The following is a 24,078-nucleotide window of genomic DNA, read 5'->3' on the forward strand; positions in this document are numbered from 1 at the left end:
ATGCCAAGTTGTCGGCAGTCGGCACCTCTGTTTCTTACCGCAGGCAGGTAATCAATATTCAACAATGATAAAACATCCATAAACATAAAAAAACCAATTTTCAAATATTTATAAACAGTTTACATAATTTACATGGAATGTTAGGATTGAAGTAATTTTTCACTTTTAAATCAACATTTCATTCGTATCATTTGTCTATCCAAAAGTCTGTCAAAATCGATTGCATAGTCTGGAGAACACGTGGAATTGATGACATTTGATACACAAGCTCCATCTGAATGCAGTTTTGCACATCGCTCATCAGAATTTAGCTGGAAGTTTGGAATTTTCAGCGGTTTTTTAATGTTTAACTCACCATAAAGTATGGAGAGTTGACAAGATAGTCTTGTACACATGGATCCTTCTGATTCCTATCGATTTTGACTGCACATTCATGGAAATTTCCAGTGAAAAACCGGTATGAATCGCAGAAATCTTCGAGCCATAAAATGTCATCGTCTTCGAAAACAGAGCAGTTGTCGAGCACGTGGAGGCAGTTCTAAATTTTAAGAGTTTTAAGAGTTCAAGGAGACATAAATTCGAATAACTTTCGATAAAATGTAGTGTCAAAGTATAGAAAAATATCTAATAAATCTTAAAATAATATCCATTTCAATTTAAACAAAATGGAGAGGTGTGCTAAAGTTGTGTCAAAGCTGTAATATATCGAGAAAAATTTCTTAACGTCTCAGGTCATTTAACCCAAAACAAAAACTTCAACTTACCATTGCCTCATCACATTTTCGATTCAGTTCTCCAGCTGTCTGTGGCTCAAGCCATTTGTTCCCATCCATTCTTTCATGAGTTCTTTGAAATTCGTGTACAGTTTGAGTACATTTTCGAATTTCACTTCTAACCAAATTACTTCTACAGTTTACAGAATATGAATCAAAAATGGGAAAGGTCAAAAAAACAGTGACGAGTATCAGGTTTAACATATTTATTTTTGAAAACTAGAGGGAAAAATGTACCCATTAGTTTCTTTAAAATGGGCAGTTAGCAAATATTTGGGATGTAGTGTGGGTTTGTTGTTTTGACAATATGACATACATCAGTTCCTCACCAGAAGAAGATCAATATGGGATCAGTTATTTTGTTCATTCCGGCCGGGTAGGTAGGTGTGGTGCGGCAAGTATGTACAAAGCTGTGGAATTCGGTACACTAATCTATCTTTTTAAATAAAATGTTAATAAGTAACTGTTGGATTAATTTGAAAAAATTAATAATTTTTGTTCGAAGATTCGGGAAATTGAATATCTCGCTGAAGGTTTTTTTTGGCAAAATAAAACTTCCAGACACTATTTGAAGTATTTTGTTTAATTTTCAACAAAATTAAGTGTTTTTTTCAAAGCAATCGAACATTAATCCATAATTATTTGATTTAACAAATTGTATTAATACAAAGAAAAAATTGCTTCAAAAATCTAATGATAACGTGAAGTAAAAATTTTTATATTTGAACATGGGGCTCTTTTTGTTCCTCAAAACAGGCATATGTTCTAAATAAAATAGATCCAAAAATGGCCAAAACGATTTTCAAAAGTTCTTGGATTTTTCTAGCAATTTTTGCATTTTTGGTTAGATGTTAATGTCACGATCATTGAAACAATCACGGTAGACAACCAGCTTAGACATGTTTATTCTGGGAGTTTTCGGCAAAAATTGAATTTCAAAAGTCAAACAATGAGTATTTACTTGAGCTTTGAGCAACAATAAAAATATAATCATAAATGAGATCAACATTTGTGCATTTTGAGTTCGACGTCGAAGTTCTGGAAAAAATAACACTTTAAGTTTATAGTCATATTCAATCAGTTTGGATCTGTCCTGAAAGCCGAAAAAAACACGAAAGTTCTTCAGCTGTTTCGAATTTGTTTTTCAAAATTTCAAAAATTACTTACCTCTTCTAAAACCTTTCCCATTTTATCACCACATGCATTTTCAACTTCTTTCCTTGCACAAACTCTATGTTCCTTTAATGAATCGCATTTCTCATTGGATGTTTTCTACAAAATAGATCGATTAGATTGAAATCTGTTGTTGAAGACATTCTCACTTTTAAAGATTTCGGTCCGAATACCTCATTGACACACTCGATCTCTGTTAAATTATTGAGTTTTGGTACACAATCTGTGAACTTTTCAATTATAAAATTGAAACGGGAACACATGACATCAAGCTCGTTGGTGACGGCTTCTGGGAAGTCTGGACAACTGGTTTTCACTGAGCTGAAGCATTTCTGAAATTAAACATAAAATTAAACAAAAAAACTATATATGATTGATTAAATGAAAAAATGAGGAGGAAAAATTACTATAATCGTATTCTCTCTAATGGTCGCACAAAAAGTGAACAATGATTGAAACTATCATTTTTTATTTTTCAAAATTTTACAGGTCTTTCATAAATTTCGAAGTTTCTCACCTGTGTTTCTAAGCACTTTTCTCTGAACTCTTTCTTTTCTTCTTTGTCAAATTTATATTCTTGATCCACCCATCTTGTGATTTTCTCCACAGTGGATACAAGGTCCTGGAAGTAGTTTAAAAAATGTTTAATTCAAAAAAAACTTTCAACTTACTTTCAGACATTCTCCAATTTGATCTATTTTTTCAGCAGGACACTCGGATGAACTAAGAGGAGCTGATTCAGTTAAATTAATAAAGAGAGCGACAAGAGCAAAAAATAAAAATGTTTTCATAATTTTAATGAATCAGAAATAAAATTAATTAATGAATTTTCTGTTTGTTGAGACACAAAAGGACTGTCTAAACCGATAGGATCTATCATGGAGGTAGGCGGACAAAAACTGGATGATGAAAATAGAAATGAGGGAAAGAGGAATCCAGTTCAAACTAAAATCGCATGCTTGCGAGATTTTAGTGGTTGATTAATAATTTTCAGGTACAAAGGAGTAGTGTCAAAATTCAGAAAAAATAAATTGTAAAACAGGTTCTTGCGTTCACTCATGAAGTTTTTCTTAGATTAAAAAAGTTACAATTATGTAGAACTATACAGTTAAAAAATTAATCACATTTTTGAATTAGCTTTCTTTTTAATTCTGGCATATCTGAACTATTTTGCATAATTTACTTTTGTGGTTAAAATACTCCCCATTATCAAAGTACAAACTTCAACCTCAAAAAAATCAGTTTTCAATTTCTCTGCCTAATCCCACAAATATTTTTTGTGCCATACCTTTCAACATTTACAAAGTGGTTTCATAAGTCAAAACAATCCGATTCTTACCAAAAATTAAGAATACCCTGAATTTGTGGAAGTCTCAAAAAGCACAACAATAAAACTGAAATTTGTACTAATGCATGTTCCAAAGAAAATAAATTCAGGTGCACATATTCAGAATAAGTTGAAAGCAAACCGATTGTATCATGAATCCCAATATAAAATGCATTCCAGAACCCATAAGAATCACGAGATGCCTGACTAGAACCTTCACATAAAAGGTAGGTCCGCTGGAGAATTCTAGAAGGCACTAGTGATTCATAAAAGAGGATAAAGTAGACTCTCCGAGAAACAAAATAAATCGAAAAGTTCAAGCTACATAGCCAAAAACATAATTCCAAGGAGCTGAATGGCGCCAGTAAAATGTCTGTAACTGTCCAACTGTCAAAATAAACTTGAAATAGCATCAGTTGTCGAGCACGATGGAAGATAGTAGCCACAGATCGTATTATCTAAAGAATCAATAGAACTTTCCAAAACTTAGCTGAAACGATTTAACCATGTAATTCGATATTTTTCAGGGCCGCGCGCACGCAGCCCCGATACGCAAAAATAAAGCTGTTGGCGAATCTCAACTCGAGACTGCCACACAGGTCAGCCCGCCCAAAAGTGCAATGGGTAGGCCTCACCATGGGGATTCCGCCTTCTTGATCGCGAAATAACCCCCAGCCAGGTAAGTTTGTGAGACGGTGGGTGGAGAGAGTGGTGTGCTCGTGTGTTCCGACATTTTGCGGGTTCCGCATCTCTCCATGCTTAGCGTGCAGGAGGCGGAGTAACAGATGGAGAAGGAGTAGAAGAGACGGAGGCAACCTGTAATATTAATATTATGATTAAATTTTCTGATTCTTGTTGGAATATTGATAGTTTCATCTCAATGAATGAAAAAAAAACTTGAATTTAATCAGAAAAAACCGTGAACGATTTTAAATTAAAAGAAACTATCTAAAAGAGCTTAAAATTTACTACAAAGTTTCTGAAAGAAATTTCAAAAAAAGTTACTTTGAAGAGTTTTATGAATTTTCAAAGTTTGGAAAATCCATCTATTTTTGCCTATAAATGGTAGATTTCATTAAATAATAAAATACGCACTAAAAGGTAGGGCTGAACATGTACTATTTCTGTAACTACGTGAAGCTTCTTGTACCTACTGGAATATTGTTGGTAAATTCTAAAAGAGCTTAAAGTTTACTACAAAGTTTCTGAAAGACATTTCAAAAAAGGTTACTTTGAAGAGATTTATGAATTTTCAAAGTTTGGAAAATCCATCTATTTTTGCCTATAAATGGTAGGTATAGTACATGTTCAGCCCTACCTTTTAGTGCGTATTTTATTATTTAATGAAAACTACCATTTATAGGCAAAAATAGAAAAATAGATATGTGCAGTGTTAGGCAAGAACTCTGTCACCTATAACACCATAAAGTTTTGATTTGAAAAGTTCACGAAAAGGAACTACGAACCCGATGATATACCAAGATACGGTCGCCCTCGTTTGGATATCGATGAGGATATTTCGAGAGCCCTGGAAGATGATGCAAGATCAACGTCACGTGAACTTTCTCAGAAAATTTTGCGTAGTGACCACTCTCTTTTGCTGTTCTCTAGGAAACGAACGACGGACTGGGTTAAGGATATTATTACTGGAGACGATAAATGGGTATTGCATGTTAACCGTACCAGAAAGAAACAGTGGGCCCCGGTCTAGGAAACCGTGAAACCTGACCTCAAAGGGGAACTTCACGGGAAAAAGTGATTCTCTCAATTTGGTGGGAGAGTAAGGGTGTAATTTTCCGAGGGCTTTTTCCAGACTTCGTTACAATCAACGCTGGCCTATACTCTATTCAATTGGAAAAGATGGTCCGTGCTCATCGATTACATCACCCTAGAGGATCAAAATTGTTTCTGCTCTATGACAACGCATGACCGCATAAAACTTTGAAGATCCGCCAGAAGCTCCAGACACTCGGAATCCAAATTTTGCCTCACCCAACGTATTCACCGGGCTTGGCTCCTACTGACTAACATTTGTTCCGTTCTCTCCAGAATTGCCCTACCAGACAGAAGTTTCATGATCGAAGGGTCGTCGAAACGTGGTTGGACGACTTCTTTGCCTCCTAATCTCAGGAGTTCTGTGCGGAGAGTATTGCTCAACTTCCGTTGTGTTGGCAAGGTTTGAATTGGTTGAATCTTGTTAGCTTTGAATAAATATTCTTTCCAAAAAAATTCAGAATGTTGCAAAGACTTTTTGCTCAACCTAATAGTAAGAATGCCAAGAATTTCCAAAACTCTGGATTTTTAGACGAGCCAAGTGTAAACGGTGATTGCGTGACTTTCAAAGGAGCAACTCCATTTGGACTACAAGTCACACAGTGCTACCAATTCCAGCCAGCGTTTTGCAAACAGACTCCTGCACTGTGAGTTATGGTTTGATGAACTGTTGTAATCGGTTACAATACAAAATATAATGCACAAAAACATTAGCGTAGGACTTCGAGTGGAATGTCTAAGTTAATTTGAACAATATTGCCACGAACCTGGTAGAAGGCGAATCAACAAATTTCATTACAAAAAATTATTTTACGAGAACAATAATTTCAGCTGCAATGGTGGAGTTTTCGGTGGCTCAGACAAGTGGACAGGAACTATTCAATCTCCAGGATACCCAGTACAGTACTACAATAATCTCAATTGCAACTACCTTATCATTTGTAAGAGATCCTCTACACATATCTTGATAATTTTTTAGAACATTTTAGCCCCGAACAATACGTTCATCACAATTCTATTTTCCCCATTCTTGGTTGAAGAATGGTATGATCTCGTGGATGTTTTTATTTATTTATATTTATTCATCAGGCAACAATCATAATGATACAATTACAACAAAGCAGTGAAGTGAAGGAAAAAAGAATGAATAAATAGATATAAAATAATCATTTGGACCCGCAAGAGTCCGGTGACTAAGTATGAGGGGGGAAGAGGGTAAAACATTGTCAACAAAAAGTTGACCGAGACGTTTTCCGAACAAAATTTCTGAGACAGGCTTGGGGAAATAAGGTACTATTTTATTCCAGTAATTAAAATTTTTATGCAGGAAACTGTCATTTTTAACGCCGCATAGCTTAATTCTGTAAGGGAACCGGGTTGAAGACGCAGGCTGGATAAACTGGGATAGGTTGGGGAAATGGCACCGGTGAGTGACGATTTTGAAATAGAGTTTGAGGATTAGGAAGAGACGTCTAGAAAATAGAGATTTTTGGGAAGAAAGGAATAAACGACGCTCGTAAGGGGTGCGAGTATCGTTTTTGATGAGGGGTTGAAAAGATAGGTTACAGCGCAAGAAAACCTTACGCGAGAAAAATTTTAGAGGTTGTTCTAATTTGGCTGACATTTTCAGTGATGATGGGTGAAATATTTCGCAGCAATATTCTAATGTGGGTCTAATGTAGGTATTAAACAGTTTGAAATAAAAAGCTGAATTTGTAGATCTGAATGAAGCGAGAATCTTACGACAGTTGAAAACTGCGTTATTGACTATCTTATTGATGTGAGTCTGGAACTTGAGAGAGTTGTCTACAATGAGACCTAAGTCTCTCGTGCATTTTGACTCCATTATAACCTGCTCATTAATCTAGTATAAAGAGGAGGACAGTAATTGAGTCAGAACATTTCTTAATGATGAGGAAGTTTATATTATCTATTTTGATGGTAACTCAACAAGTTATGTTGACCATATAGGACAGTAGGCTGAATTCTGTAACCACCCACCAATCAATAAATATTTTCAGAGTATCTTCATACAATTTGGCTTGTGGATTTGAATCGTCTTCGAACATGATGTCTGTTAGATTCAAGACAAATTATGATCTTACCGATAAAGGATGGTTGGCGACGTGGAAGGCAATGAAGAATATGCCAGTTATAAGTCAAAGTGGATCAAATGGGGCAATGATTTCACCCAATTATCCATTAACCTATGATTCATACGATGAACAAGTCTATCAAATAAGTGTTGCCTGGGGAATGCAGGTCAATTATCAATTGATGTATTCCGAACGCAGAACAAAAATGATTATTTAAATATTTATAACAGCACTACACAGTCGAATAGTACTCTTGTAACCACGTAAGTTTTTACTTTTTAATAAATGACGGGTTGGTACGACCATCTGAAGACGTGCCTGTCTACTATAAAAGTTTCAATTTTCCTCATTAATAATATTTCTAAATGTGTTTTTAAAAAACTATAGATACAACAACGACGTGACTTACATTTCTGAACTAATTGAACTTTTCCAAAATTGTTGACTAAAAGAATTGCTATCAATGTTTGAAAATAGTTTAATCACTTTTTATTGCTCCCTCTCGAGTTTATCGACCCTTCACCATTTTTAAATTTTGAAAATATTAGACTATGAATACAATAGCACGGAGCAAAACCAAACTTCACAATTTTCTCGTTAAAAATAGTTTAAATATACCAATCAATATTCCACTCATTCAGATTATCCGGACAATCGGTAGCTCCATTCAACTACATTTCTCCAAGAAGCTACATGTCAATGAAATTTGTATCTGATGGATCACTTCAATACACTGGATGGCATGCATTTTGGAGCATTTGCTAGTTGAAATTCCCTAACATTAAATTCGATTCAATTTGATCGAAATACGACTAGTGATCAGTTACATTTGTAGTGAAAATGTTTTACAGAATTTTTCATTGACGCACACAGTGTGCATACAATAAATATCAATCAAAACAAATTTGAATCGTTTGAAAAACTTTGAGTAATACATTTTCTTTCTTCGAGTTTACTAAAATTTTAGGTCAGCTTCTCATTACCAGAAGCTAGGGTATTTATACTTTTTCTGACAACATCTACAATATTTGTCCTACCATAATTCAAAACTCTCAAAAGTATTATGACGTCATCTATTTTCATGTACAAAACTTGTAAATGTATATGTTTTTCTGTTTTAACAACTTCTACGTCTTCTCGTTCGTCCAGAAGTTTCTCCGATTTCTGATCTTGGAATGTTTTTGTCGTCGATTTATGTCGTAAAGAGCATCGTCATCAAATATCCAATTACTAATAATATGCCCTTTTCTTTCGGATCATGAACCAAAATTGGAGAAAAAAAATGTAGTAGGGGGTGTGTGACTATCATCTGTTTATGTCGGTGTCAAATTTCGTTCATTTTTTCATGTTTTAAGTTTTTGATTCCGTGACAAATCCGACAAATTCCGAACAAAAAATCAAACTTCCAAACGTGGAAAATAAGGAACTGATCATATTTCAGACTGGGAAACTTTGTTCCATCAAATTGGTCAGAGAGAGATCCAATTACCAAAAACGTGGAAAGGAACTTTCTATGAACTTTGGCATAAGATTATGATTTTCTGAAATAGAAAAAAATGTTGTGTCAATTTGGAAAGCCGAAATGTTGTCTTTACGATTTTTATTGTTTAATTTTGTTTTAATTTTCGAAAGTCACAATTTTTGAAAATTTGGCAATTTTCCAAAAATTCCGCTGAATTCTTTGAAAAATCTTTGCAGCAAATTGTCGTCTTGGGTCCTCGCACGAACAAAACTTCTCACCTACCGTAACCCTGCTGCTTTTGCATCCTGGGTACGGTAGTTTGAAAAAACTTTGTTCGTGTCAGGACCTTGTTTCGTAATATGAAGACTCTTATCAAAAATAAAATTTGATAACCTTATTACTAAATTATGAAACTCAAGTTTCAGAAAAAATTTCCAATTTTTAAACATAAATTTCAAAAAAAAATTCCTGATCTGTATGTCTGTTAGTCTAGATGTCGGGAATTCTTCTTTAAAAGTATATCCCCATTTCCTTATCCTCCAGACAACTTCTTCTCAAGTTTCTCCACCCTCTGAATCTCGTGATTCCATTAAAACTCGGCGCCGCCCATTTCCACTTTTCCAGAATGCTTCCAAAATCAGAGCTCCACCCTCGGTTTGTCCTTGGATTTAATACATTTTATTTGCCCGTTCATTTGGACTTTATCACAATTTCCAGCACTTCTAACAATGTCACTGCATTTCTCCACTATTCAAAAAACAATTCTTCTAATCTCATTCTTGCTCCTCGTAACATTGGCTCCCAGAACAAGTGCAGCTTTTCCATTCCAAATTTGTGTCAAAAAAATGGAAAAAATGTGCAGAATCATCAATCCAGAGCAGTGTGCACAAGTAAATAAAATCACTGAGATTGGTAAGTTGTTGAGAAAATAATTTTTTAAAAGTTCCTATTCAAAATGAAATTTTCAGGAGCATTGACAGACTGTTGCACCGGACTGTGCTCCTGGGAAGAAATCCGGATCTCCTGCTGCTCCGTTTTATAATATATAATTCGTCGTTTTGCCTTTTCATTGAATTATTTTGAATTTTGTAAAATGGAATAAATGGACAGATTTGTATACAAGAGAATGTTACACGTACAATAAAAGTGAGTGCGCTGGAATGAGAAAAAAGTAAAAGGGGACTAGAAGACATGTGATGTGACAAGTTGTTACAAGGATAAAGGCACATAAAATCAGTAAAAAATCTATACAAAAATACGTCTTATAGATACAAAAATTAGTACATTTCAGGTACTAGGTACCGTACTTCCTTTCAATTTCTGTTTCCTCCTTGAGAATCATTATGGCAGTAGAGATGTGCCAATCGACCATCCGGATACCGGACAAATGCGCTTACAGCGATTTTCTTCTCACAAACAACACATTCACTTGAGAAATTGACGATGATTTTAGTAGATTGCGCCTTGTTTTTGCGCTCCAGCTTCTTTGACATTGCACATTGGGACACAGATTTTTCCATTTTTCGCTGAAAATTTTCTAGATATAAAGCTTAAAGATTGGAGGTTTTGTAAACAATTTTATCTACGTAGAGTATACGCAACAGTTTGATCATTGAAAGTGTGTTTAATTCTGTAAACATCCTAAATTCAACCGGAAATTCGATCAGAGTCCAAGATATTGCTTATTGTAATTTCACAAAATTTGACATGCCTGCTTAAAGGCGCATAGTCTTTTTCAAATGGGTCTCTACGCGCAAAAAAGTTTAATGTAGTCTTTTTTTTTCGGCTGCTCTCTCGCCGATTTCCTTTTTTAAAAAGATAAATTATATGTTTACGTTTCATTTTCTGATAAAAAATTATTAAAATCAATTTTTAAAGTGAAAAATATGTTTTCCAATTTAAAATGCGCATTTTTTCTGTTTGTAGGCCTTAAAAAAATATTAAGAAAAAATTATGAAAAAGCTCAGGGAAAATAAAAGATAACGCAGCTGCAAAAAAGACTACCATAAACTTTATTGCGCGCCAAGACCCATCTGAATACATTCGTGCGCTTTCAAGAAGGCATGTCAAAACCTTGGACAATTATAATAGAAAAGAAAATAATGAACGCATCTCTGAAACTTACAGTGCTCGCTTGTCGTCCGGTAGTTTGAATCACCGCGTTAATTGCCGAGAACACGACTCTGAGCGGAGTGGTGGCTGGAAGCATATTCAATGCTCCAACTGTATCGATTTTATCTGCATGTTTTGCCAGAATCTTGATTGCTGTATTGACATCTGGTTGATACGATGATGTAGAGTTGACTAACGTTGATGCTTCAGAAACATCATCACGATATGATCCGAATGGAGTCGAATCGGCGTGATAAGGAATCGAGTGCAGTTGTTGCTGATTTGGATGTACCAGAGTTCGGAAGAGCATCAGATACACCTGTGAATTGGTCTCATCGTGTGCATTGTAGTAGAGTCTACAGTACTCCTCTGCTGCAGGCACATTCTTCAGTGTATTCACATATATAGCAAGCGCCTGCTCGTGTTGTTTCAGTCGTCCAAGAATCAGAGCTCTTTCCTCGTAAAATGCATGTGGTGCTAGTTGAAGAAGCACTGTTTGTGGACTGTATGAATGGGAAACTTCGAGAAATTTCAAAAGTCGTTTTCGGTAGAGGCCCAGCTCGCCATCCTCGTCTCCCGCGCGAGTGATATTCTCATCTGAAAATGCTTTTAGAGGTTGTATTTTTTTTTTGTTGTGCTATGAATCAACATACCGTCTGGGAAAGCGTGTACATAATCCTTAAACAAAGTGTTGACTCGTGCCACATAGAATTCCAAAAGTGTCTCGTGAAAATATGAAGAAGGTTCTTCCCATTTGAAAATCACGTGCTCCAAGTACGGAATCAGTGCATCCGGGCATTCGGATTTCAAAAATTCCACGACGGCTTTTCGATTTAAATTTCTAGCCATTTCTGTTTCGTCACTAGTGAATATTTGAACTCCGGCTTCCAAATTTTTGGCTAGTACCCATTTTGCGTACTTTAGAATTAGTGGCAAATTGCTATTTCCAAGACTTTGAAGATATTCGACAATTTGTTGAATAGCATCATCGAAAAATGGATCAGCATCCGGGCGGCTAGATTGATCGATAAACAAATCGAGAGCCATTTCATGCTTTTTGCGGGTTTCGTAAAGAATGAATAAAGATCGGAGACGTCCTTCAGATTCGAGGATCTTCTTTGCATCCTCAAATGTGCACGCGTTGCTTTGAAGACGAATTAGAGAATCCACAAGCATTGGTTTCGTCTGAAATTTTAATTTGTTTTAATTTTCCATAATTATTCGAAAAACCTTAATATAACACTTTAGAAGTGTTGTATCTACAACTCTCAATGTCAACAAGAGCTTTGCCTTCTCATCTTCATCAGTTTTCTTTGCCGCTCCCGATGAGTACAAACGATTGTATAATTCAATATGCTTCGCGTGTTCAGTTCGAATTTCAGATAGATAACTACCGAGAGCCAAAAGAGCACGCATTCTGTCGTTAGCAGGCATATCACTGACAACTCCGGTCATTGATTGAAATCCATCTGGAAGAAGCTCGGGAAACATTCGAATAATTGAGAGCACTTCTGAAATATCTCAAAAAAAATTTTAATTTTCTTATGTGAAATGAAGCACTAACCGGTTTTAATTTCTCCAAATAATGCGAATGACTCGTCAAACTTCTTCTGATTGAATAAATTCAATGCAGCCTTCTTTTTAATTTCTAATTTCTGTTCTTCTGCAAATAAATTCGAATTTTCAGCCAATTGAATTGCTAGCTCGAAATGACGTTCCTGTATCAAATGAGACACGTTTTTTCGAAGATTTTGTGAAGTATCAAGAATCCAAATATCGGAAAGAGCAGCGACGAACACTTGTCCACGAGCACCACTGCAGAGTGTCATAGCCTTCGGGAGGGACATTGTCTGTACAAGTTGACCATCGAAAATTGAACGAACTTCGACGCGGCCTTTTGAGAGCATTCCAACCAAGTAAGGTGAATCGTATACTGGAAATTTATAGGTAACTAATTAAATAATTTAATTCCACAATAAAGTTACCGATTTGCATGGGAACTTCGCTGAACTTGTACTCGTCACTTAATACATTTGCCGGACGTTGTCCCCAAATATCAGTGGTTACAACTATTTCATTCCTCACAAATGCAACTCTTCTTCGATCGATCATTGGCACAATGCCAGGCTGACAGTTGAAATTTAAAAGACGAGTTACAAAACCATTCCATCCTTCCGGAGTTGAACCTTCACTTGGCGAAGTGGTTGTCTTATCTTTTTGCATTGTCATAGAAAAATACTCGTTTCGAACAGAAAAGAATACCATTTCACCAACGCATCTGTAATTTATTCTATCTTTAATTTGTTTCATAAACTTTTGTACCTTATAGATGTTGGAGTATCCAAGAAAACTGGATTATAATCCAATGCAACTTCTATAAATTCTTTGTGGCCATCTTTCTCTCCCCATTTGAATAAATATAACTTCTTTCGTGACGAAACAATTACGTACAGGTCTCCAGATGTCTGAAAACAAAAATATTGAATAGAAAATTCGGAAAGTTTCCAATGAACCTTGGGTGAAAATCTTGCAAAAGTCTGAACAGGCTTCACTTTGTGAATTAATGTTTCAACTTTATACTCTGGATCGCTGAGCTTGTGAGCCATCAATTGACCGTCGGACACGCACAAAAGGAGATCTTCACGTTGGCAAACTTTCAGTTCCATTACTGCTTTCTTGTGAAAGCTTTTGCAGATATTTGTGAGCTCGAATCCACGACGATCTGTAATTTATCAATATTTAGAAATAGATTTCTTGACGATTAAATATTACTAGCTGAAATTGTGTATGCATAGAGATGTCCTGCTCTTCCACCGGCTAACAAGGTTTGATTCGATTCTGAAAGCAATCATGATTGTAAATTCCAGTGATTTGATATTGAAAACCTTGAAATGCAAGACATGTTACTTCTACGGGTAATCGGAGAGCTACTTCGCAAGGCGTGTATGCATCGTACATTTTGCTTTGGTGGGTCGAAGTACCTGAAATGAAATTAAAACTGAAAATTATGACAGTAATATAGAGAAGAATAAATTTTCGCAAATAAATAATGCCGAATAATCAAAACAATTATTTGTGTCTCGAAAAAACAGACTTCAAATTATCGTTCCCGAAGAGGGGGTACGCTTTCGTAAGGGGATTTTTTCGTAAGGAACGCTTTCAGTAGGGCAATGTGCGGCGCGCCTTTTCGCAAGCCCGCCGCACAGTCCTTCGCAATCGATTCGAAATCGATTGAAACCCGTTTTTGTCATCGAAAATTCTGAAAATATCCGTATTTAGCTCGAATAAAACTAATTAATTTCCATTAAAAATCCGTTTTTAATTGAATTCCGTTCGAAATTTCCTGTTGGAAAAATAAATAAATAAATACGAAGAAGCGTGCGGCGCATTGCAAAAAGCCGTGCGGCGCATTGCGAAGGACTGTGCGGCGGGCTTGCGAAAAGGCGCGCCGCACATTGCCCTACTGAAAGCGTTCCTTACGAAAAAATCCCCTTACGAAAACGTACCCCCTCTTCCCGAAGTGCTCGACGAGTAAACGCGCTCCATTGAACACTTTTTTCGCGCGCATTCAAATTTAGTTTTTTCATGCCTCCAATATTTTTGTATGGAAAATTGATCGTTTCGCACTGAATTTGTAAATTTTGGAAGAAAATTTTTAACCAAAAATGCTGAAAAAAAAAATTAAAATTAAATTCTTGAAAAAAAATAAATTTTTTTCACATTCCAAAAATCACAGATAAGACTACAAAATATCATGAGGGCCACTCCTCGGAAAAAGCTGGGAAAAAAGACAATATTCAAGTCGACTTGGAAACATTCGTAGCCTGTTTTTTTTCAGGAATCGAAAATCAGCAGAACTCTACACATCATCAGTGCATTGAGAAGACAATATAATACGTTTATAAATTGGAAAATTTATTATTAATATTATTCACTTTATTATAATTAAACTTAAAAAAAATAAATATTAACAAAGTTATTAAGAGAGCGGACGCATTTTGTGCAGTGGAGGTGGGTCGCCCTTTTCTGCAAAATCCAGGAGTTCGAGACGAAGAAGTGGATGAAGAAGGCGGTGGAGGTGGACTATCTGAAAATTTTCCAATTTAAAAACCTAGGGGAGACTGAATTTTCGGACTTTTACATAAATCTGACTGACCAAGAGAAAAAAATCCGATTTTTGTAGGAAATCCAGGAGTTCGAGATGAAGAAGTTGATGAAGATGTTGGTGGTGATGAAATATCTGAAATGTTTTAATTTAAAAACCTAGGGAAGGCTGACTTTTCGGATTTTTACATAAATCTGACTGACCAAGAAAAAAAAATAGGGGTTTTGGCAGATCCAGGAGCTGGAGACGAAGAAGCTGATGAAGATGGTGGACGTGGTGGACGATCTGAAATGTTTCAATTTAAAAACCTAGGAAAGACTGAATTTTCGGAATTATACATCAATTAAACTGACATAGAGAAAAAATCCGATTTTTGTAGAAAATCCCGTCGTTCCAGGCGAAGAAGTGGATGAAGGTGTTGGTGGTGATGGAATATCTGAAATGTTTCAATTTAAAAACCTAGGAAAGACTGACTTTTCGGAATTATACATCAATTAAACTGACATAGAGAAAAAATCCGATTTTTGTAGAAAATCCCGTCGTTCCAGGCGAAGAAGTGGATGAAGGTATTGGTGGTGATGGAATATCTGAAATGTTTCAATTTAAAAACCTAGGAAAGACTGACTTTTCGGAATTATACATCAATTAAACTGACATAGAGAAAAAATCCGATTTTTGTAGAAAATCCCGTCGTTCCAGGCGAAGAAGTGGATGAAGGTGTTGGTGGTGATGGAATATCTGAAATGCCCCTCTACTGAACCGTCAATTCTTTCAAACAGCAATGTCTACAATCAGAAGCCAGCGAATCGTGATCTATATTCCTCGGTGATGAAGAAGAACCCTGTGCTGAAGAAAGTTGTCGAATCGATTAATCTGGTATCTACTGCTCATTCCTTTGAGAAGAAATCGAATCTAGCTGTTCTGGAAAACCTGCCCGATGCGAAAAACCCGGATCAAGTTAGTTCCGATTTTAATCTGGTTAAATCTTTCTCCCTTGAATTCTCTCTCCCTGTTCCCACTGAAGTTTTTAGAGTTGCTACCAAAAATTCCAAAATCATTTCCCGGCCAACTAAAGTTCGTTTCAATTCTGAATCCCTTCGCGATGAATTTCTTACCGGTTTCTATAAAAATTGGCGCAACTTTTCCTCTATTCCGCAATCTCCTCGACCGATCCGTGCGCGTAGGGACTTGACTCCCCTCGAGCTTGTCGCGCTTCGTGAACTCCGTAAGGAGGCCTACGAAGCGAACCAGGCTGCGGGCTGCATTGCGCACGTTATCCGGGATCTTGAAATTGTGGACCTGATCTATCCTCGTCCTTTTCCGATGAACCCAATTTCAATCCCTCTCGCCGCATAGGGAGACGGCCGCCTGACACTGAATGATTTAACGCCTCTTTCAAATGACATCCCAACACAACAAACATCACAATTAAATACAAAACTTAAACATAACTCAAAGGCGGCTCTCGTCTGTGTTTCAAAGCCCAAGCTGGTTAATTGCATGTAGGCTAATGCTCGTTCCATTGCATCGCTTGAAAAACTTGAATTTGTCCATAAGTTCGTAGCCTCTAATAGTTTAGACATCTTGTTTGTTACCGAAACATTTCTAAGTAATGCTTTTACTGATTTCTCATGCTCTTCACCTCACTATACCTGCATAAGATCTGATCGGCTTGAGTGCCATCCAAAAAATGCGGCGGAGGTACTGCTGTGTTTTTTCATAAAAAATGGGCTCTTACGCCTGTCTCAATTGCACCTTCCTTTTATCTCTCGCATTTTTGTCAAATTCTGGCATTAGACCATAAGCAATCCAAAACTAGATTTATACTGATATACCGCCCCCATCCACTACCGCAAGTAGAACCGCTGAGCTCTTTAAAAATCTAAACCAGCTTCTCGACTGCCCCTCCTATACTTATGTCCTCCTCGGTGATTTCAATTTTGCAAACACCAAGTGGAATTCAAATTTTCTTCCCACGGGCTCTGAGTATTTCTATAATTGGATGAAATTTCATGATCTGGCACAAATGGTAAATTTTCCGACTCGGTTTTCCAAATTAAACAGTGGCACGTTTCTTGATCTCATATTTACAAATAATTCCGGTGTTTTACAAAATTTAAAACCGGGTACTCCATTTATAAACTCAGATCATATTTCCATTTTCTTCTCCTTATCTCTCCCCCAGCCCACTCCTGCTCATTCTGCCCCTCCCAAGTCTTTTATGAATTTCAGAAAATGTGATTTTTTCAACCTCAATGGATACATGGTGTCATACAATTGGCCTAAACAGCTATCATTCTTTGCTCCACCTGATTCTAAGCTTAATCATTTTCTCAACATTTTTAATGAGCTTATCTCTGATTTCACTCCCCAATATCCAACATTAAGAGTTCAAAGTCCAAAAGTTACAGGTAGGAAATTATACAGAAAACTTCGTAAGCATCACCCAGACACTGAATCCTCAGTTTTGAAAAAGAGAGTTAAATCAAGATTAAAATTCCTCAAAAAGAAAAATATGGCTTTTGAAAATAAATTAATTCACTCTAAGAACTCTAAAAGTCTATTCTCTTACATTAGAAATCGTATAAAGCCTTCCAGTTCTCTCACTCATTTCTCTGTAGACAATAATAATGTTGATAAACCGATTGAAATGGCGGAAGTATTAGTTAAAGAGTTTTCAAAAAGTTTTGTTACTCATGATCCACCCTTCCCAACTTTTCCTTCCTGTGAGAGCACACCGTCCCCAGTAGATACATCGCCATTAACTATCGCGAGTACCATTCTTAAACTAAAACCCAAAATAGGTTATTCCCTTGACAACATAAATTTTTTTATTTTAAAAAAGTGCTGCGATTCCATTTCTATTCCTTTATCTCTAATTTTTAAAGAATTCATAACTACGAATTCATTCCCATCCTGCTGGAAAACCTCAATTGTGATACCTGTACACAAAAAGGGCAACAGTAGTGACCCCAAAAACTATAGGCCCATAGCCTTGACTCATCCATTGTCCAGATTATTCGAAAGAATAGTATTAAATCCTACCAGGAAAACATTCTCCCATAAGATATCCAAATTTCAGTTTGGATTCTTAAACAATAGATCGTGTATAACTGCCCACCTAAATGCTTCATCTAATTACCATAAAATTCTTTCGGTACCCAATCAGTTTGTTGATATTATCCTTTTCGATTTCGCTAAGGCGTTCGATTCGGTGCCACACGAGCTTCTTTTATGCAAATTGAGAAACTTCGGTTTCGATGATAACATTTGCTTGTGGTTTAAAGCCTTTATATCAGATCGCGTCTCAAAAGTGAAAATTGGTGATTCCTTGTCAAATTCTTCCTTCAAGAACTCTTCTGGTGTCCTACAAGGCACTGTCACTGGACCCTTTCTTTTTTTGGTCTATATAAATGACCTTCTTGATCTATTCCCCCCTGATGTTCACGTTATTGCATTTGCCGACGACCTCAAACTTTTCAGCAATAACTGTCAAAGCTTGCGGTCATCTATAAAAATAATTGAAAACTGGTGTAAAATTTGGCAGCTCAAGCTAGCCGAAAATAAAACAAAGGTACTTCATGTTGGTAAGAAAAACCCAAAATATAAATATTATGTAAACGGACAAAATATTGAATGTTGTTCTAAAGCCTGTGATCTTGGCATATGGGTCGATGATCAATTAGCTTATGAAAAACACATTCTAGTCAAAGTAAATGCAGCAATGTTTAAATGCCGCCAAATACTCAAAAACTTCCGCTCTCTTAATATGATGTTCTACTTCAAATTATTTAATACTTATATTAGACCAATTCTGGAATACGGATGTGAAATTTATCATCCTAAATCTGCTTCCCTGACCAAAAAATTAGAGCAGCCCCTACGTTACTTTTCTAGGCATGTTTTCAAGAAATGTAAAACTCAATACGATTCATATGAGCATCGCCTCAATCAGTCAAACCAGCAGTCCTTGAAGCACAGACGAGTCTTCCTTATATTGAAAACATTCCACAACATAATAACCGGCAAATATCATTTTCCAAATCTAGCCCTCTATCTTAAAAATTCCAAATCTCCCCGGTTTCCATATCAAATGACTGCAATAGGCAAAACAAATAACAACAGTTTTCTCCACACACATCTTACAATATGGAATTTAGTAACAAAACATTTCCCGGTGCCAGTGTCAGGCTATACGTTCTCCAAGCGCATTTCTTGCCTCCCTCTTGAATCTTATGTATGATCTCATTTCCTCACTCATTTGTACATGATGTCATATTTTTTTATTTTTTTATTTTTTTATTATTTTTTTCTCATCAACTTTTCTTGGAAATCATTTGTATCATCTGACCTCGGACATGTTCCAATCGTGTCACCTTATCATTCACATTTCTTACCTCATCTCATTTTTATTCCTCATTTTGCTCTTAATTTTCAAGGCAAGAAATAGTGAATAAATAAATTAAATTAAATGTTTCAATTTAAAAACCTAGGGAAGGCTGACTTTTCGGAATTAAACATCAATTAAACTGACATAGAGAAAAAAATAGGGTTTTCTGGCAGATCCAGGAGCTGGAGACGAAGAAGCTGATGAAGATGGCGGACGTGGTGGACGATCTGAAATTTTTCCATTTATAAACCTAGGAAAGACTGAATTTTCGGATTTCTACATGAGTTTTACTATTGAAAAATCCCGATTTTCGTAGAATTTTTTTAAAAACATTTCGAAGCGTGGGAACGTTATAGGGGGTCGTACTAGAGACAATTGGAAATTGAGATAATTAGAGAAAAGTCCTGAAAAAGTAGGTCATGGGAAAATGAGCACTGAAACTCACTATAAAAGGCAACTTTTTGTAATTTTGAAACTTTTTATCATCATGTCATTCATGACAAAATGCCCAAAATGTCCAACTTACGAATCTAAGAAGACTACCAATGTGTATCGACACCTTCGGGAAGTGCATAATGCGAGTGAGGCTGAAGTTGATCAATTCCGAATTCAGAGAAAAGAAGGTAAATCCTTGACGACAAAAGGCAGTGGAGCGTGGAAGTGTCCCGTATGCGAACTAGTTATTCCAACAGAGAAAGGCTTGAAGAACCATATGAACCAGAAGCACAGGAAGAAGCCCATCGATCCTTCGACAATCACTCTTGCTACAACGTCGCCCACAATGGTCTCGCCTCCTCCCAAGGTATTCTATCTGAAAATTTAAAACATTAAATATAAGTAATTACGTTTCAATTATGACAATTTGATCAGTTTCAGAACAATTTTTCAGAGAATCCAGCTACCCAAATCGACGGAAAAATCGCTTGTTTCTTCAGTAGCTACAGTTCGAGCCCAACCAACTCAGAAACCAGGAGGAAGGTACAAATGCCCTGTGGAAAACTGTACTTTCTTCAAGACAAGGAAGGAATTAGCGCTTCATTTCTCAGAAAAACATGATCCTGGATCTGAGCTGGAAACTATGAGCTTCGAAACGGAAACTGAGTTCAAAGTAATTTTGCAATTTTCCGGCCAGTAATTTTAGATTTTTTTTGAAGATTTGGCTCACCTGTCGACAAGAAGAGACGTGTAGTAGCATGCAGATCTCTCTCAGCTCTCACGATGGAAACCGCATCACCCATTTTCGCCTCTGCAGACACGAAGGAGGCCAACTCTCCCTAGGGGCAACAAAAAAGGGGGCAACATTTGAACTCTCCCTGGGGGCAACAAATTAGGGGGCAACATTTTTAATAAGTATATTCAATGGCGAACAAGTTTTTATTTTCCAACCTTTTGATAATTTAATAAAAAATTCGTCCAAATTTGAAGACAAATTTTAAAATTTCGACAATTAAAACAAATAGAAACAAAAAAAATAACCAAATAGAAACAAACAAATAAAGCACTACTAAATTATGAAAAACCTAAATTTAGCTTAATGGAACAGAACAGAACAGTAGCAGTCAATCAGAATCAGAGTCCACAATGTTTCTTCTCTTGGCAGAAGGCGAAGAAGTAGATGAAGAGCCAGACGATGATGGTATTGAGTGAATTGGTGATTCCTGTGATCTTCTGAAGTGGTATTGGTTATAAAGTTTAGAATTTTTGAAAACACAAAAGGTACTTACCCTTTAATATCAATAACTATTTTTTCCATCTCTGAAAAACATCCGTTGGCCAAGTCATTATCACTATCCACTGTTTTGTAAGAGATAGTCATTTGATCTGATTCAGACTTTCCGGTAGGTCGACAAATCAAAGCGATTTCGCATTTACTCTTCGGTATAACAGTTCCGAAAGAGGGCACAATAGTGTAGTCTCTGTAGTTTTTGTAATCAATTTTGTATTCAATTTGGAATAGCGACTCGTTTTCAAGGAAAAACTGTTGAATATCATCTGATTCGCTTGTTGTCAAAGATGTTACATTGCTTCTTAAAAAAGCAGGCTCAGGAATACTATTTTCAGTTGATTCCGATAGACGTTGTCTCTTTTGCTTGTTTCTGAAAAGTACTTGATAGTTGACACAGTAAAAAGTCTGAAATACCTCAAACGAGAAGATCGACGACATTGCCCCTACGCATTTTCACCGGTGAAGCTGACAATGCTGGTTTCACTACTGAGAGATTCATCTCCAAGCACTCCATCAGTCGTGGTGAGACTATCATTGGAATATATCGCCTGCGACATAGAAGAATTTGCCGGACTTGTATGCATCCTGCAAAAAAATTGTTTTAAGATAAATCTACGAATGGATACCCAAGGAGGGATCGGGAATGATTTCCTTTCGAACGATATTTGTACTTTCTTTTATGTCTTCTAGCTTGAGTTTTGTTAATCATTGTTCTCTCTCAATATCCGACTGAAAATGTTGATGCATAGACGACATGTGAATTGAATGCTTTCTTTCGGAAATCACTATCGGCATTAGCAATCACTGCGCACCTAAATAAGAAAAACACTTTAACCGCAAATAGCCTTTTCCTCACAAGTGGATTAGGGCTGTGCGGCTGATGACTCGGCTGTTGGAGCAAATCAACGTTTTTCAACGTATTAGCAATGATCAATTAGGGAATACTTGTATTTGCCATATCGGCTGAGTCTTGAGCTTCTAATTCTAGAAAAAAGTTTTTAAAAAAGTGCACACACCTTCCAGAAAAACTCGTTTTTCCAATCAGCCGACAGCCGACAGCCGAGTTACTCGGCTGATTCAAAAAGCCGACTGTTTTGTCAAGGTGTGTGCACTTTATAAAAACTTTTTTTCTAGAATAAGAAGCTCATGACTCAGCCAATACTGCAAATACAAATATTCTTTAATTGATCAGTGCTAACACGTTGAAAAACTTGATTGTCTCCATCAGCCGAGTCATCAGCCGCACAGCCCTAAAGTGGATACACATTTTTGGAAGATTTGCTTTGCATTTCGTAGATGAGCAATTCATGAGTTTTGTGTCTTCATCAATTTGAACAGTTACAAATCTGAAAATTGTTAGTGGCTTAAAAAATACTTCAAACTCGGCAAACACTCTTTGATTACCTTCTCTTTGACTACCTTTTGCTCATTGACTATCTCAGATCAATTACTACCTTTCGGCTCATTGACTTCCTTTGCTCATTGACTACCTCAGATCATTGACTACCTTTCGGCTCATTGACTACCTTCAGTTGCTCATTGACTACCTTTATCTAATTTTTCAGAATTTTCAGTTTTTTTCGCTGAAAAATCAGGATTTTCAATAACATGTTACTTTTTGATGTCTAAGAAGGTCGTGCACTTTCTCATTTCCTGAAATTCCGGAAAAAATGGAGATGAGATCTGATATATAAATGCTCATTGACTACCTTCAAATGCTCTTTGGCTACCTCTATCTAATAAAATTTTCCAAAATTTATTTTTTTGAAAACTTTTCAAAATTTGATCAGATATTATAGAAAAGTGCAATTTTTGTCGTTTTTCTAGTTCGGATGTTCTGCACACTATTGCAGACGAAAACCTGAGGTATAGTAGAACACCTAAGCTCAAAAAACGCACTCACTTCGGATGCCGATATCTCCGTGGAAAATTTTTTTATGACAAAGTGATCAACTACAAAGTTGTATATCTTAATCTGAAGTACAACTTTGTAGTTGATTGTTTTTTATCAAAAAATTTGTTGGTTGAGATATGAACAGAAAAAGAAGAAGAAAATACAAGCATGAAGGTGCCAAACTTTACACAACTTTATCTCGACTAACCAATTCTACTATACTCTCTACTCGTTCGTTCGTTCGTTCGTTCGTTCGTTCGAAAGGAAATCATTCCCGATCCCTCCTTGGGTATCCATTCGTAGATTTATCTTAAAACAATTTTTTTGCAGGATGCATACAAGTCCGGCAAATTCTTCTATGTCGCAGGCGATATATTCCAATGATAGTCTCACCACGACTGATGGAGTGCTTGGAGATGAATCTCTCAGTAGTGAAACCAGCATTGTCAGCTTCACCGGTGAAAATGCGTAGGGGCAATGTCGTCGATCTTCTCGTTTGAGGTATTTCAGACTTTTTACTGTGTCAACTATCAAGTACTTTTCAGAAACAAGCAAAAGAGACAACGTCTATCGGAATCAACTGAAAATAGTATTCCTGAGCCTGCTTTTTTAAGAAGCAATGTAACATCTTTGACAACAAGCGAATCAGATGATATTCAACAGTTTTTCCTTGAAAACGAGTCGCTATTCCAAATTGAATACAAAATTGATTACAAAAACTACAGAGACTACACTATTGTGCCCTCTTTCGGAACTGTTATACCGAAGAGTAAATGCGAAATCGCTTTGATTTGTCGACCTACCGGAAAGTCTGAATCAGATCAAATGACTATCTCTTACAAAACAGTGGATAGTGATAATGACTTGGCCAACGGATGTTTTTCAGAGATGGAAAAAATAGTTATTGATATTAAAGGGTAAGTACCTTTTGTGTTTTCAAAAATTCTAAACTTTATAACCAATACCACTTCAGAAGATCACAGGAATCACCAATTCACTCAATACCATCATCGTCTGGCTCTTCATCTACTTCTTCGCCTTCTGCCAAGAGAAGAAACATTGTGGACTCTGATTCTGATTGACTGCTACTGTTCTGTTCTGTTCCATTAAGCTAAATTTAGGTTTTTCATAATTTAGTAGTGCTTTATTTGTTTGTTTCTATTTGGTTATTTTTTTTGTTTCTATTTGTTTTAATTGTCGAAATTTTAAAATTTGTCTTCAAATTTGGACGAATTTTTTATTAAATT

The 24,078-nt window shown here is 36.2% G+C and overlaps 5 protein-coding genes, 3 non-coding genes and 4 pseudogenes across 16 annotated transcripts; 5 read left to right on the forward strand and 7 right to left on the reverse strand.

Annotated features, from left to right (window-relative positions):
- Positions 1–92: 92 nt before the first annotated feature.
- On the reverse strand, positions 93–1,619 carry T08G5.2 (T20D4.11-like domain-containing protein). The gene is made up of 3 exons (NM_074083.5): positions 765–1,619; positions 356–538; positions 93–311 (listed from the first exon to the last, which is right to left on the reverse strand). Exons 1-3 carry the CDS (start codon positions 975–977, stop codon positions 171–173), a joined length of 537 nt encoding a protein of 178 aa, NP_506484.3. The 5' UTR covers positions 978–1,619; the 3' UTR covers positions 93–170.
- Positions 1,620–1,658: 39 nt separating this feature from the next.
- On the reverse strand, positions 1,659–2,809 carry T08G5.3 (T20D4.11-like domain-containing protein; the record flags this gene model as incomplete). Of its 2 annotated transcripts, NM_074084.7 has the most annotated exons (5): positions 1,659–1,811; positions 1,941–2,045; positions 2,096–2,278; positions 2,464–2,568; positions 2,618–2,809. In NM_074084.7, 5 exons carry the CDS (start codon positions 2,735–2,737, stop codon positions 1,776–1,778), a joined length of 549 nt encoding a protein of 182 aa, NP_506485.2. The 2 variants fall into 2 exon arrangements, with proteins under 2 accessions (NP_506485.2, NP_001129908.1); NM_001136436.3 differs by lacking the exons at positions 2,464–2,568; positions 2,618–2,809 and having other exon boundaries at positions 1,776–1,811; positions 2,096–2,209.
- A 976-nt stretch (positions 2,810–3,785) lies between these two features.
- On the forward strand, positions 3,786–3,965 carry T08G5.18. Its single transcript, NR_069931.1, has one exon. It is a non-coding gene; the product is annotated as an Unclassified non-coding RNA T08G5.18 (non-coding RNA).
- Positions 3,796–3,960, reverse strand: T08G5.11. Its single transcript, NR_000602.1, has one exon. It is a non-coding gene; the product is annotated as a small nuclear RNA T08G5.11 (small nuclear RNA).
- A 1,543-nt stretch (positions 3,966–5,508) lies between the features above and the next one.
- T08G5.4 lies at positions 5,509–7,909 on the forward strand (annotated as a pseudogene). The gene is made up of 6 exons: positions 5,509–5,693; positions 5,878–5,987; positions 6,036–6,106; positions 6,981–7,021; positions 7,068–7,405; positions 7,784–7,909. Coding segments are annotated over exons 1-6 (871 nt in total).
- Positions 7,910–9,273: 1,364 nt separating this feature from the next.
- On the forward strand, positions 9,274–9,721 carry ins-10 (INSulin related). Its single transcript, NM_001028954.3, has 2 exons — positions 9,274–9,516; positions 9,573–9,721. Exons 1-2 carry the CDS (start codon positions 9,333–9,335, stop codon positions 9,644–9,646), a joined length of 258 nt encoding a protein of 85 aa, NP_001024125.1. The 5' UTR covers positions 9,274–9,332; the 3' UTR covers positions 9,647–9,721.
- vps-39 lies at positions 9,648–13,703 on the reverse strand. 4 transcript variants are annotated; one of them, NM_001047699.5, is made up of 10 exons: positions 13,602–13,697; positions 13,489–13,554; positions 13,230–13,438; positions 13,039–13,181; positions 12,702–12,994; positions 12,281–12,649; positions 11,947–12,236; positions 11,370–11,901; positions 10,730–11,322; positions 9,648–10,130 (listed from the first exon to the last, which is right to left on the reverse strand). In NM_001047699.5, the coding sequence occupies exons 1-10, from the start codon at positions 13,672–13,674 to the stop codon at positions 9,918–9,920; spliced, it is 2,781 nt and encodes a 926-aa protein (NP_001041164.1). In that variant the 5' UTR covers positions 13,675–13,697; the 3' UTR covers positions 9,648–9,917. The 4 variants fall into 4 exon arrangements, with proteins under 4 accessions (NP_001041164.1, NP_001123010.1, NP_001360569.1 ...); NM_001129538.6 differs by having other exon boundaries at positions 9,653–10,130; positions 10,730–11,313; positions 11,947–12,227; positions 13,602–13,703; NM_001373154.2 differs by having other exon boundaries at positions 9,654–10,130; positions 11,947–12,227; positions 13,602–13,703.
- A 517-nt stretch (positions 13,704–14,220) lies between these two features.
- T08G5.13 lies at positions 14,221–15,559 on the reverse strand (annotated as a pseudogene). The gene is made up of 3 exons: positions 14,652–15,559; positions 14,437–14,494; positions 14,221–14,384 (listed from the first exon to the last, which is right to left on the reverse strand). Coding segments are annotated over exons 1-3 (1,130 nt in total).
- Positions 15,560–18,868: 3,309 nt separating this feature from the next.
- Positions 18,869–20,473, reverse strand: T08G5.19. Its single transcript, NR_102091.1, has 3 exons — positions 20,377–20,473; positions 19,738–20,022; positions 18,869–19,438 (listed from the first exon to the last, which is right to left on the reverse strand).
- On the forward strand, positions 19,699–20,542 carry T08G5.7 (C2H2-type domain-containing protein; the record flags this gene model as incomplete). Its single annotated transcript, NM_074086.3, has 3 exons — positions 19,699–20,013; positions 20,101–20,319; positions 20,366–20,542. The coding sequence occupies 3 exons, from the start codon at positions 19,699–19,701 to the stop codon at positions 20,540–20,542; spliced, it is 711 nt and encodes a 236-aa protein (NP_506487.3).
- A 228-nt stretch (positions 20,543–20,770) lies between these two features.
- Positions 20,771–21,646, reverse strand: T08G5.9 (annotated as a pseudogene). Its single transcript has 4 exons — positions 21,564–21,646; positions 21,352–21,522; positions 20,936–21,307; positions 20,771–20,879 (listed from the first exon to the last, which is right to left on the reverse strand). Coding segments are annotated over exons 1-4 (735 nt in total).
- Positions 21,647–23,162: 1,516 nt separating this feature from the next.
- Positions 23,163–23,915, forward strand: T08G5.8 (annotated as a pseudogene). The gene is made up of 3 exons: positions 23,163–23,332; positions 23,377–23,748; positions 23,805–23,915. Coding segments are annotated over exons 1-3 (653 nt in total).
- Positions 23,916–24,078: the final 163 nt, after the last annotated feature.

The sequence above is a fragment of the Caenorhabditis elegans genome, chromosome V, assembly GCF_000002985.6.
Source record: "Caenorhabditis elegans chromosome V".
Lineage (NCBI taxonomy): Eukaryota > Metazoa > Nematoda > Chromadorea > Rhabditida > Rhabditidae > Caenorhabditis > Caenorhabditis elegans.

Coding starts and splice junctions, on each gene's coding strand:
- T08G5.2 (NM_074083.5), bottom strand. CDS start 977: ATGTTAAACCTGATACTCGTCACTGTTTTTTTGACCTTTCCCATTTTT. Junction 539..764: donor GAAAATGTGATGAGGCAATG/GTAAGTTGAAGT, acceptor CTTAAAATTTAG/AACTGCCTCCACGTGCTCGA. Junction 312..355: donor TCAACTCTCCATACTTTATG/GTGAGTTAAACA, acceptor CCAAACTTCCAG/CTAAATTCTGATGAGCGATG.
- ins-10 (NM_001028954.3), top strand. CDS start 9,333: ATGTCACTGCATTTCTCCACTATTCAAAAAACAATTCTTCTAATCTCA. Junction 9,517..9,572: donor AAATAAAATCACTGAGATTG/GTAAGTTGTTGA, acceptor TGAAATTTTCAG/GAGCATTGACAGACTGTTGC.
- vps-39 (NM_001047699.5), bottom strand. CDS start 13,674: ATGTACGATGCATACACGCCTTGCGAAGTAGCTCTCCGATTACCCGTA. Junction 12,995..13,038: donor GATACTCCAACATCTATAAG/GTACAAAAGTTT, acceptor AATAAATTACAG/ATGCGTTGGTGAAATGGTAT. Junction 12,650..12,701: donor CGAAGTTCCCATGCAAATCG/GTAACTTTATTG, acceptor ATAAATTTCCAG/TATACGATTCACCTTACTTG.